At 39.2% G+C, this 13515-nt stretch overlaps 1 protein-coding gene across 2 annotated transcripts in view; it reads right to left on the minus strand.

Annotated features, from left to right (window-relative positions):
• Wbp2 (WW domain binding protein 2) overlaps positions 1 to 13515 on the minus strand; it is a 58500-nt gene that overhangs the window by 26989 nt on the left and 17996 nt on the right. For both annotated transcript variants that reach the window (XM_083136791.1, XM_083136790.1), the window contains exon 3: positions 2928 to 3087. In XM_083136791.1, the coding sequence (XP_082992917.1) occupies positions 2928 to 3087 (160 nt within the window). The remainder of the gene's footprint in view (positions 1 to 2927; positions 3088 to 13515) is intronic.

A 13515-nucleotide genomic window follows, 5' to 3' on the forward strand; every position in this document is an offset into this window, starting at 1 on the left:
ACTGTTGCCAAGGCTCAAAATATAAATAGTGACCCTCGTACGAGGTGTGACACAAAAAAAAAAAACTGATTGTGGCTGTATTACTAAAAATAATTAACTTGACGCGTATTGCTTTTGCAGGGATAAATTACCATACCTGCCCTCCCTAGCACCGTGAATTGGACTCACGCGGGCCAGCCAGTCGCAAGATAAGCGTCACTGTGTGAACACTTGTGTCAGTGTGTTGCCAGAAAATGATGAGTGTGAAAGTAGAACAAAGAGTTAACATCAAGTTTCTCGTGAAACTTAAAAAATCTGCTACTGAAACATTTCAAATGTTGATTTGGTTGTAACTGTCGACGAAACTTGGATTTTCACCTATGACCCAGAAACGAAGTGACAATCCATGCAGTGGAAGTGCCCTGGCTCCCCCGACCCAAAAAGGCTTTAATGTCAAAGTACAAATTTAAGGCAATGCTACTAGTGTTCTTTTGACATTCGTGGATAGTGATGATTGATTGGTGAAAAAGTTCGAAAGAGAAGGCCCCAGTTGTGGAAAAGTGGATGGATCTTGCATCAGGGGAATGCACCTGCACACAAGGCACTATCCCTACAGGAATTTTTGGCTAGAAAAAAACATTGCAGTGTTAGAACACCTGCCATACATGCCTGATTTGGTGCCTTGTGACTTTTTTCTTCCCGAAAATTAAATCTCAACTAAGAGGAACACATTTTACCTCCGTTAATGAGGTAAAAAAAACAACAACGGAAAACGTACTAAAGGCCCTTACAGAAGATGACTTCCAGGCATGTTACAAACAATGGCAGCAGCGAATGAAGAAGTGTGTTGAAGCAGAGAGGGACTACTTTGAAGGTGACACCACCGACAGGAACCAATAATGTAAGTATTCTGAGTTATTACTTCAATCCAGTTTTTTTGTGTCACACCTCGTATATAAACATAAAAACATCCACACACATCAAACCGACCAACCACCTCCAGTATCTCCACTATTCCAGCTCACACCCCTACCACACCAAAAATGCAATACAATTTTTCCTGGCCCTCAGAGGCCAACGCCTTAACTCATCCCCCTAAAACTACAACCTACGCCTGCACCAAGCCCTAACCAACTGTGGCTAGGTGAGTTCACCCTTCACCCCAAGGGCACCTGCCACTCATCCAACTTCATCTGCCAATTCTGCGGCAACTTCTACCTTGGCAAAACCTCCACCCCCCTTGAACCTTAGGATCAATAACCATCGCTCCTCCACAAAAACTCCGATTTCACAGTTGCCATACACACCAACAGCCATAACACCACCTTCAACAACTGTTTCTGTGTCGCCATAATCCATCTTTTACCCCCCACTCAGACACGTCTTTCCGCAGGCGATGGGAAAAGGCCTATATATCAGGCATGCACGCCACTAAACCCCCCGGACTCGACCAAGCCAACCAATAACCCTTTCCCCTCTTACCCGAAACCACCCACCCTATGCAGTAAACACTGGTGAAAGTACCTTACATTTGTTTCCTATCTTCTAACTTTCTCTGGCAACATTGTGCCAATGCTACAGTTAGTATTCTGTGCTCCTATACTTCGTGAATCTGTGCACCTCTTTCTTCTCCGATGACAATGTGACCTAGGCCACGAAATATCAACTTATTTCTTTTCCTGTGGTAAGTGTTTACTGTCTCCATCCTTTGTATGAACATAAATATTAACATATACAGGCATATAAACCAATTACATATACACAACACAATGCAACGCATTACAAATTTTTAGACTAAATACTAATTAAAAATAAATTGTTTAATAACAGATACATAATTTTTTTGAGACATAGCAAAATCGATGTTAACATTATGACTATGACTCGTATTCTTCTGACTTTTCATCCTATGTTCACATAACAGCATTAATGTAACTGATTTTGATTTTTCATTTGGTGTATTGTACTTCGCTTCTATGCCCCTTTAGGCTAATTGAAAAGATGATGATGATAGATGATGTGATAAAATTGATGACGGGACACTCACAAAGAACACCCATGCTCAGGATGGGATTCAAACCCAGGACCTCTGGCATTGCAACATGCTGTGCTAACCACTCTGCAACTGAGGTTGGCAGCAGTAATATGGATGAGCATATTCATATGAACATGGGTCTATGCATATCAATTGCTACTGTTAAGAAATATCTGGTTTTCCACTCATTTTGGCAAACAAATTCATGACTGTTCCAGGTAATTTCAAAATAAATTTGTGCTGCCTTACAATGCTAATAATCAAGTTTTATATGTTCTTCTGCACTTTCTATTTAGGAGAATACAGAATATTTACCATTGATAAAAATTAGGGATGGGACCGATTAATGAGTACTCTATCTGTATCGGCAGATATAGGCATATCGGTAAAATTACAGATTATTTTATCGATCCAATATATTGATAAATATATGATAATTTAGTGCAAAATTCTGCCATTTTGTTGTAAATTTTATGGATAATCTCGATGCCCTACTTCCTAAAAAAGTAAATGTCTAAATATGCACTGCAGTCACCTTGAAGCACACATATATTAAGGAGGTCAATGAACCTTTCAGGTTCTTCAAGGACCATTTCTAATTTTATATCGGATCGGTTATCGGTATCGGTACTTTATCGATATCGGCCACAATTTCATATCGGCTCATCCCTAATAAAAATAAATGACAAAATAAAGTATAAATAGATTTTCACACAGAATATCACCCATCATGAAGACGGTTCAAGAATATAGTAGAATATATTTCATTCTGAAATCCTGGTTTGTACATATACAATCACTTCATTTTCCCAAATTTTTCCAGGTCTTACTGGTCAGTAACCTTGAATGTGTTATGCGAGTTCCGAGAGCAAAACATTGATCAAAGAAAATAATAAAAAGTGGAATCACTTACCCATCTGAGAAGCTTTCAACATAGCTTGGCCAAACTCAATAGCGCCACCAGATTTAAAGTTCAATTTAAACTTTGCTTCTCCTACCCAATTGCCATTTTGTTGGGCTCGCACTTTTCCTTTGATATAATTAGCTCCAAATATGGGCTGCTCCAATTCAACCTAAATAAGTGGTACAAAAATAAAACATTAAAACAACAAATCATTAATTTGTTATTTATGTGAAAGTTACATTTATCACAACTACAGTACTGCATTGGGCCACTTTCGCTCGAAAATGCTCGATCGAATCTCCCACGGTCAAGCGTGATATGCTCGAATATATAGAATATCAAATATAAATTCAATGGGACAATAATCCTACAAATATATGTGTAAAATTCATCCTGGTAGTTTCAGGCCATAATCATCTATTCATTTTCATATATTGCTATGGATTGGTACGATAGACTAAATTACATTTTGACATAGAGATGAGAACTATGTTCACTTCAGTTTCAATTTCACTATCCATATTTGAAGGCCCACCACTACAGAAAAATTATGGTTACACGTGAAATACTGGGCTTCGAGCATACACCGCTCGTTTGAATTTTCAAGCATTATTTGCTTGATCGAAGACACTGTTCATTCCGTAAGCTATCTAGCGTCATCTGTGCGAACTATTAGACGATCGAGCAAAAAGGCCTCTATGCAGCACTCTAATCACAACAGAATTTGAAGTATGTACTGAAAAGACAAAAATACACAATTTTTTTTTACATACGGTATGGCATAACAATATTTTTTTTCCACAATATTTTTATGTGTAGGAATGCCATCCATCTCCATAGCGAATTTGTTAATTTGCATAACTTTTCTGTCTCTTTTGGCTAATTGGAACAATGAGAATGAAGAATGATTAAATGAAATTCATGTGACATTCACAAACACATATGGCCAGAACACATCCTCACACAGGATTATACTGGCTGTATGTGGCCATTAGCCTCATTCTCCCGCAAGTTCACGGTTTCCAGGATGTACTACGTGGAAAGGTTAACATTCGAATGACTTTGCGGAAGGTTACACACACCCAAGGACCCAAATATTCATGTACAGTTGTAAGTAGTTTTATTTTTAACTATGCCAAAAATATCTTGCAGCAGTTTCGCTACATATAATTTCTAGCTTCTTAAAGTTACTTTTGACAAAAGGCAAAGTTCTGTTTTTAGTCCATTGCATCTATAGGCTGAACGACTGCGTACCATACCCCGTTCGGTTAAGAAATATTGACCCTGGCAGGCCTTGTCAGCTCCTGCTCAGAATGTGTAGAATAAGCTTTCTACAGGAAATGGTAAGAACACTGGCCTTTGGCAAGAGGTGACGAGAGGCCAAGCGAGGGTTTATATACGTGCGCATGAGAGCGACACGGGGTCTTTTAATCTGGAATCATCGGAGAAGCAGGAGCTACTGGTCTTATTTCTAAACCGAACAGGGTAAGCTAGTCTACACCCATTCTGCCATTTGCATTGCTCACTTCAGTCTAGAAACGAATCATGAGTCTATTTTAATGAATAGTTAGATATTTGTACCTGCCCGTTCAGGGCTGTCTCTACCATCAACTAGTACATCCCTATTTAAGATCCCCGCGTTCAGAGGAACGCTACGTGGTTAGAGATGCGTGGCTTTTCATCCATTTTTACGGAAATGTGATGAAAAATTAGAGCAGCGTGAAAATTAAAAGGGTAGGCTGCGGATTTTTTTTTCTTTCATTTAATTCACTCTGCAATAAATGCAAATCGAAATGCATTAATATCATGTTAGACTTGTTTCTTCGCGGAATTTTTTTTGCTAACGGGGGGTTATTTTTTTTTTAAAATAAGGTACGTCACCATTGTTAGTAATGCCTTATGTCATTTATAGAGTTGGAGGACGAGCTTGATACCACATTGGATAGGCTCATCATTCTTGCCAATAATGCTGTTGGTCCGTCTTTTGATGTGGAGGGCATACCTTGTGCCTCCTCCACCCCAATCAGAAGTCCTCCATTAACTAGAAGCCGCGCACGCGCGCAGGCTCACCTTCAAATTGATAATTGTCCCACAGTTCTTGTGGACCCACCCACCATGGCTCAACTACCTTTTGTTCATCCCTTCATGTTCGAGAGCATCCAGTTTCAGGGTGCCTCGGGGGAGGATGTTTCTAAATTCATAGACCGTTTCGAAAGTGCGGCGATTCTGAACAATTGGGACGAGACGAAAAAACGACAATTATTCCCGGCGTTGTTATGTGGCCCAGCCCTCCGCTGGTTTAATGCAATTAGCCAGCAACCAGGCGTCAATTTAGTCAGCTATGAGGACGTCAAGAAAAAACTTATTGAAGAATTCACAGGCTCCCTTGATCAGCTGCAGATCGAGGAGCAGATTAGATATCGGTTCCACAGGGACGATGAACCGGTATCCTCTTATGTTAGGGACAAGCAGACCCTCTTGTTTAAGATGGACCCTAACATGGCTGTTAATAAGCAGCTTAAATACATAAACGCAGGTCTTCAACCGGAATTTATCAGGGAGATATACAAAAAACAATATAATTCAGTTCCGGAGCTTTTGAAAGACCTGAAGGAATATGAAAAAGCAAAGTTCCTTATGCGCCGTAGAACGGTGCAAGAGCTCTTGCATTCGGCTCAAAAGGAAACTCTTTTCCCGTCTCCTGCTGAGTTGCGCATTCCTCACCAGAACCCCGTAGTTAGCACTACGGCGGTTGCTCCGGAATCAGCACCTCGGGTTAATCAAGAAATGACTAATCAGCTGCAAGCCTTGCAAGCTGAATTGGACCTTGTCAAAAGACAACAAACGTCTCTCCCAACTTCAGAACCGTCCGCTGTAGAAGCTTTGGCTAAGCAGGTTAGCAACCTAGCGTTAAAAGTCGAGGAAGTTATACAGTCAAATGATCACGAAAATTTTCAAACTGTAGGCCAAAATTATCAAAGGGGTAATTTTAATCACAATCGTGGTTCAAACAACAGACGAGGCTTTCAGGGCAGGGGAAATAGAGGCTACCGTTCAAACAACGGCCGGTTTCAGAATCGTTCCAATTTTCAGCGTGGCCGGGGGCGAGGTTCACCAGCCTCCCGCGGTCGTCCCGATCAAGGTGACCGGCGTGGCCAACAACTTTGTTATAAATGTGGTTTTCCTAATCACCACCAAGAATTTTGTCTTCAGAATCCAGACGATTTAAACGCCAGTTAACCGCAAGTAATGGAGACATACCTGCGGGCAGTAAAAAGATTTTAGTCTCTACTTTTCCGTCTGAAGACCTCATTTATGTACATGCCAACGTAAATGGGGAACGTCAAAGGTTTATTGTTGATTGTGGGAGCCAAATAAGTGTAACAAGTGATAAGGGTATTCCTGCCCATGCTAAGAGGTTTAAAATCAACACTCTAGTTAAAGGTGTCACGAATAATTGTTTAACAATTAAAGAAATTGTACTTTTAGATTTTTCTCTAAATGGATTTACATTTAGGCACCCCTTCAGGGTGATACAAGATTTTGGTCATAATACCATCCTTGGTAATGATTTTCTAAAAGCCCAAAGTGCAACTTTAGATTTTGAAAACAATAAATTGGCTTTGAGCAGATTTGGCACTCCCCCACGCAACCGCATTCGGTTTGAATCGAGGAAAGCTTTTGATGTTTCCGTTAAATTGGCAGGTTTGCTGGTACATACTGTTGAACCTGAATATGTGGCTTCTAAACGAATTGTTGTGAAACCAAGATCACATTTGTGCATCCCTTTAAAATTAGTCAATACAGCAAATCCAAATTTAACCTTACTTGAGCCGGATGCAAATTTTCAGGCTAACTCTGGCATAATGGTACCAAGGTCGATACTCAACCCTGCTTCACAACTTGTTTGGGTATCCAACCCTTTGAATTATAGAATTGTAATTCACAAAGGTACTCGGATCGGTGGCGCAGAATCTTGTGAGTTGGCAACGGTGGATCAGGAAAATAGTTCTGTAACAGTTAATTTAACAAAGGAAGAATCAGAAAACGACAATATCCCACAAGTGGATATATCCAAATTTGACATTAATCCTCAATTGGAGGACCATGAGAAAAATCAACTTTTAGAGCTTTTGTTAAAATACAAAAATGTTTTCAGTTGGTCCGAACATGACATGGGCCTTGCCACCAATTACAAACACAGGATAAAGCTTTCTGATCCTACTCCATTCCATAAGCAGCAATATCCGATCCCGGTACATTTGCGAACAGAGATAAAGAAACAAATTGAGAATTTGAAAAAACAGGGAATAATCCGGGATAGTACAAGTCCTTATAACTCACCAGTTATTCTTGTGAAAAAGCGTGACGGAAGTTACCGTTTTATTCAAGACGGTCGCTTTTTGAATAAACGCTCTGTGTTCGATGCGATGGCCATGCCTTCCATCCAGTCTATCTTGCACGATATGGGGGGAAAGCAGTACTATTCTAGTTGCGATTTACGTTCAGGATTTTTCCAAATACCACTCACAGAAGACAGTAAACAGTACACAGCCTTCTCTATTCCCAACCTAGGTCATTTTGAATTTAATGTTTTAAGTCAAGGCCATATTAGCTCGCCAGCAGCGATGAATCGAACACTTCAATTGGCTTGTAGCGGAATGCAAAGTGATAACTTCGCCTTCTATATGGATGATTTATTTACCTGGGGCCATACCTTTAATGAAATGTTGACAACCCTGGAAAAATTGTTTCAGTGTTTACAAAACGCTGGCTTGAAAATTTCTCCACACAAATGTAAATTTGGATATTTTGAGATACTCGCCCTTGGACATTTGGTGGGTCGTTATGGCCTACGCATGAGTGACCGTATTATTTCTTCCATTAAGACTTACCGCACCCCCTCCACCACAAAACAGGTTAAACGATTTTTAGGCTTATGTTCATATGTCCGTAGATACGTCCCATCCTTTTCAGAGAAGGCCCAACCTCTCCAGTCCCTTTTGGGCAAAGGCAAAAAATTTGTATGGGGGGAGGACCAAGAAACAGCTTTTACAAACTTAAAACACGCTTTAATAACTGCACCAGTTTTGCTACCCTATGACCCTTCTAAAGAAACACGCGTCTACTGTGATGCAAGTCTGAAAGGCCTTGGCGCTATTTTAACACAGCCAAATGCACATAATGATTTCCTTCCTGTAGCATATGCGAGTCGAACACTCAAAAAAGGGGAAGAAAAATTGTCCATCATGGAACTAGAACTATCAGCGGTTCTCTATGCCCTCAAAACCTTTAGGTTTTATTTGATTGGGAAACATTTCGAAATTGTAACAGATAATAAAGCAGTCAGTTATTTGCGTACCACCCGTAATTTGAGTTCGAAGCTCTCGCGGTGGAGTGCAGAGCTTGATTCATACGACTTCACGGTCGTTCATTGTAAAACTACACAAAATATTTCCGACGCTATTAGCAGGGAATCAACCAATCCCCCGGACGACGAATCGCCAGAATTGGGCGAACCTCGTATATTTCTCCTCCAGGATGAATCCATAGATGTGGGTAAACACCAGCGCGATGACTCATTTTTTTCAGAAATCATAAAAGTTTTGGAGGGGGCAGATGACGCCCAATCCCCCTTCGAAAGACAGGCTTTTTATTATGTGCTGGAAAATGGTCTTTTATACAGGAACCATAAGATGGGTGGGGGAAGTAAGAAATTACTTTGTATACCTAAGTCATTACGTCATGCTGTAGTCGAACAATTACATTCTCACCCGTGTGGTGGTGGTCATTTAGGGTTTACTAAGACATACTACAATGCGCTCAATCGCATATATTTTCCATATATGAAACGTTTTATACAGGACAAATGTCGCCAGTGCCTATCTTGTCAAACAAACAAGCGCCCTACAGGGCTGCCACAAGGTGAACTCCAGACCTTTCCAAGCTGTCGCCCTTTTGAACGCCTAGCTATAGATTTCGCGGGACCTTTCCCTCCCAGTGGCCCAAATAAATGTAAATACATTTTATCATGCATGGATTTTGGTACCCGATATATGATTGCTGCTCCTGTGGTCGATACCACTGCTCAAACGGCTGCTAACTTTCTCTACGAGCACATAATATTAAGATTTGGTTGTCCGAAAACTCTCAACAGTGATAGGGGTGGCTCATTTAATTCCTCTGTATTTAAAGAACTTAGTGCTAAACTCGGTATTCAGTTAAAATTTGTTACTGCATATCACCATAATACTTCCGGTTTAGAGGAACGAGGTATCGGTATTTTGCAAAGTATAATTAAGCATTTTGTAACCCCGAAACATGATGACTGGATTACCTATCTACAACCAGCGGTGTTTACGTATAATGTTACGCGAGGCGATTCCACTCGTTTTAGTCCGTTTTACCTCATGCATGGGTTCGAAGCCCGTTTGCCCTGGGAAAGTATGCTTCACGCAGATCCCTGCGAAAATAGTGCGAACACAGACAAACTTGAAAGGCTAAACAAGGCACGAGACGCAGCTCAAGAAAATTTACGTAAGCGATTTGAGTCCCAAAAGAAGTATTATGACAGACGTCATCAAGCAACAAGTTACGCTCCTGGTGAATTGGTATTATTATATAACCCCACTCAGAAGGCAAAAACGGCTAAGTGCTTTTCAGGTGTTTATTTTGGGCCCGCGGTAATAGTAAGAAAGGAAAATAACAATGCCTATTTAGTGGAATATGAAAACAAACGCGGCAAGATTGTGTCGGATTTGGTGGCTGTACAGAGGTTAAAACGCTATCACCGCCCTTCAGGGGGTGAGGAAGAAACGAATATCGTATCTCTTCAAGAGGAAGATTTCGAACCAGTAACCGCCCATACGTAGCCCAAAGCACATGTCGTAATTGTTTACCTTCTGTGTGGACTTTATTTTTATAATTTTATATTTTATTTTAATTTTAATTTTCGTTCCATTTCCCTAAAAGTTTCAATACGTCAATTCGTTTTCTCACCAAACGTATAAAACCTAATGTTCGCACCATTGTTGTTTTCTCGTAGAAGTAAAACTATTTTGTTAGGCAATTGCATGTTTTATATATGAAGTCATTTATAAACACGCTCTGAAATATATGTGCATTTTTCCATCCATGCATGAGTTATAAAAAGAATTAAATATGTTGTCAGTGAGCTCATTTAGTTAATTAAAGCAACGAAAGTGTGGCACGAGCGTTATTTAGTGTATATTTGTCTTTTCACTTGTGTATATTAAACCTACCGGTAGTATGTGAAAAGGCCCGTTATTATAGTTAATAACGTAAGAAATGTTAATGTCCCCGTGACATTTAGCCTTAAATAAACAAAGAAGTCTGCGTAAGCCGACTAAAAATGAAGCAGAGAACCAAGTTCTCATTTAGACCATGTAATTTGTGCTAATAATAAGCAAGGTGTGAAGTTTCATACGTTTGACGAGATATTTTTTTTTCTCTCTCTATTTTCAGTTAAAATTATTCCTGGCCGACAGTTTGACTTTATCTTCTTGACCCCTCCTTGAATAATTCCTATTTACACTGCACTAATTGCATTGTTTCTAAAAAACTAACTAAAATACCCGAGAAAATTTTAAGTTAAATTTATTTTGTGTAAAAATATGTGATTTATCACATTTATTGATTTGATATTTATTGGCCGAAAAGTAATTCATTTATTCTCCATAATAACTAAAAATAACAGTTGTGGTCATTTTAGCAAGTTTAGGTTCAATAATTGCTACATATCTTAACAAGATGCAGCTTTCCCTATATTTATTAATTTTAATTGCATTTATCTCTCATGTCAATTCCCTATCCTTCAAGGAAGTGGTCATCAGATCTTTCCAATACCCGTACATCATTTGTTCAGTAATTACGTTAACACTAATTTTTATTTGTATGTTAATTATTGCTTTCATTTGTTGTCAGCGAAGATGTAAAAAGTTAAAAGTTTTGGAAAATAATTGCCCAAGAGAAATGGAACGAGTAAATATGTCTTCAAGTGAACAATTTTTAAATATATCCCAGTCGGATAGCGACTCTTGGCACAGTGGTCCCACCCAACCCGTTACATGTCGAAATCTTGAGTCAGTTTTTACCTTTCAAGACCCCTTTTATGACCAAGCAGATACTCCAAACGTAATTATCCCACTTGAAATTCCTCCAGTCCGTCTAGATACATTTAATGTTGCATGTCAAACTCTTAATCCATTCAAGTTAGATGATGTTAACACCTCATCTCGCTCTGTTCAAACTAATCCTGTTAAAGTAAAAAGAGTTAAAGGAGTTACGGTGAAAACACATAACGTAGATGTGTCTCGAACCGACGACCCCCAGCCCCACTCTGAACCAATTGTCCCTTTCATCCAAAACATGTTCTACGACGACATATAATCAAGTTGCCTTTCCACGCACTCCCCTAGCCGTTATGCAACCGAGTTCGTAGTCGCTTGGGGCGCCGAACAAACATCTCCTCCTTTTTATTTCCCTCCGTTTTTTTTACTCCCGAGGAGATCCAGGTACATCAAGAACCAAAAGTTCATGAAAGGTACTCTCTTCCTCTTCCTATTTGCTCCTTGGCACCGCCTCCCTCGTTACCAGTCCTAAGTTTCTATCGTCGTGTTCCTCGCAGAGAAAGAACACGTTCCTGTTATTGGTCATCATTCATAGGGGGGCTCCGCCCATCCAGAACGGCCGTCATATATCTTTCCCCCCCCTCCCTCTCTTTCCCCCCCCGACTCCGATCACACATCCAGTAGACTTGAAAAGATGTCTTTAGCTAGACTCTTCGAGTTCCTGCTTTATGCTGAATTGCATTTCCCTCGCAGTTATCTTAATGGAGGCCACTTCGGTGCGCTGTTTCTACTCCACAGTCGAGTTAGCGGAAGACACATATCTTATTTCAGTCTCGGAGAGAGAGAATTTGATGACACCTTTTTTTTGTTGTGGATGAACTTTATACTCAGCTGGCTTCGGCAATGAAATTCCTAGTCTCCAAACGAGGTGTGCATAATAGCCTCTTCAAGGGCGCTTATTTATGCGATTTTCTCTCGTCCCTTCAAAATTTTCAAAAGTTTCCCAAATGAACGTGATAGTCAACAAATGTTTTCTAAATCAATAACCCAGATTAGTTTTACTTTTGAATTTACATTTTTTTTATCTAAGAGAGACAACCCTGACAACCCTTCCCACTTTTCCATATACAGTTGCAAATGAAAATGAGGATATTTTTGTAAGTGGATTGGGTTTATTTTACGAACAACAAGGTCTTATGGTTCACAGTTCCGATTACATATATACAACTGCCAATATTCACATTGATATTAACGTTCGAACTGATAACCACTCAGGCTGTGTTAAGTGGTCAGCTATTCAAAATGATACCCATGATCGTATTCAACAATACTTACGCGAAATTTCACTTTACCTCCCTTGTCGTTTTAAAACCAGCGATAGCCGGCCGAATTGCCATGGGATGTGGAAAAATGTATCTGGGAGCACTCGAGGGAAAAGATCGATTTTCTTTAATTTAATGAATTTATTTTCGGCAGGACTTTCAATTTCTCGTAGAGTTTTAGATACAGAAATAGCTATTCGAGCAATTTCTCCACTTTTTAATACCTCTGTAAATTTTTCAAATGTAATTCTTCCTGATTGGACTGACCTTCGTCTGGCCATGGAGAAATTAAATCAGTCCATCGCGAACGAACCCAAATTTCATGAAATCTTTTTGTCCCATTTTCCCGTTACTATTATCCTATTACTAATTTGGAACTTCCTTTTAACTGTTTATTTATGCTATACGTCAGGCGTATGCAAGCGCAAACCAACCTCGACTAGTGACCGTTCACAATGCGTCACTATGTCGCCTTGATTTATTCATCCATTTTTATGTATTTTCGTAATTAATGTTCTTAACGTCATTGGAGCCATGTCATTTACTCTTTTATTATATCTTAGTGATCCCGAATTTACTTGTGGCTAGGTCCGTTTTAACGGTTGTGACGTTACCAAATTTTGGGTTAATTATTTTTTTCGTCAGTGCCTCATTTTTTTTACAATGCTTTGACACTTCTGACATGATATTAATGGATTTCGTCGGGTTAACTTTCTGATACCAGGGGATATATTTTATACCATCTACATATTACTTTTATATATTTATCAATATTTAATCCTAGATATTTTCGTTTATTTTATTGTATATTGATCATGTCCCAACAAAGGGCATTTTGTGCCATGTCATAACTTTAGTTTTATATTGCACATTCTTTTATATTTTGGGAGAAGCCAGGGGCTATATATATATATATATAATTTAGTCAATATATACATATATTACTTTGATGAAGTCAGATTTTCATTTTAATGGTGTTCCAGTGTTAAGGCGTCAAATGACATTTTCCGCCTTTTATTTTCTTTAGCCTTCATTCAAACTTTGTTTTATACCTTATATCACTTATTGGGCAGTTTATTTTTACTTATTTTTACTCATGATTTTCACTTGCCTATAAAAGACGATTACTTTACACATTTTTTATTTATTTTTCAATATTGAATGACTGTGAGCAATGTAGTTTAT

This window comes from Lepisma saccharinum, chromosome 15 (genome assembly GCF_977018435.1).
Source record: "Lepisma saccharinum chromosome 15, izLepSacc3.1, whole genome shotgun sequence".
Lineage (NCBI taxonomy): Eukaryota > Metazoa > Arthropoda > Insecta > Zygentoma > Lepismatidae > Lepisma > Lepisma saccharinum.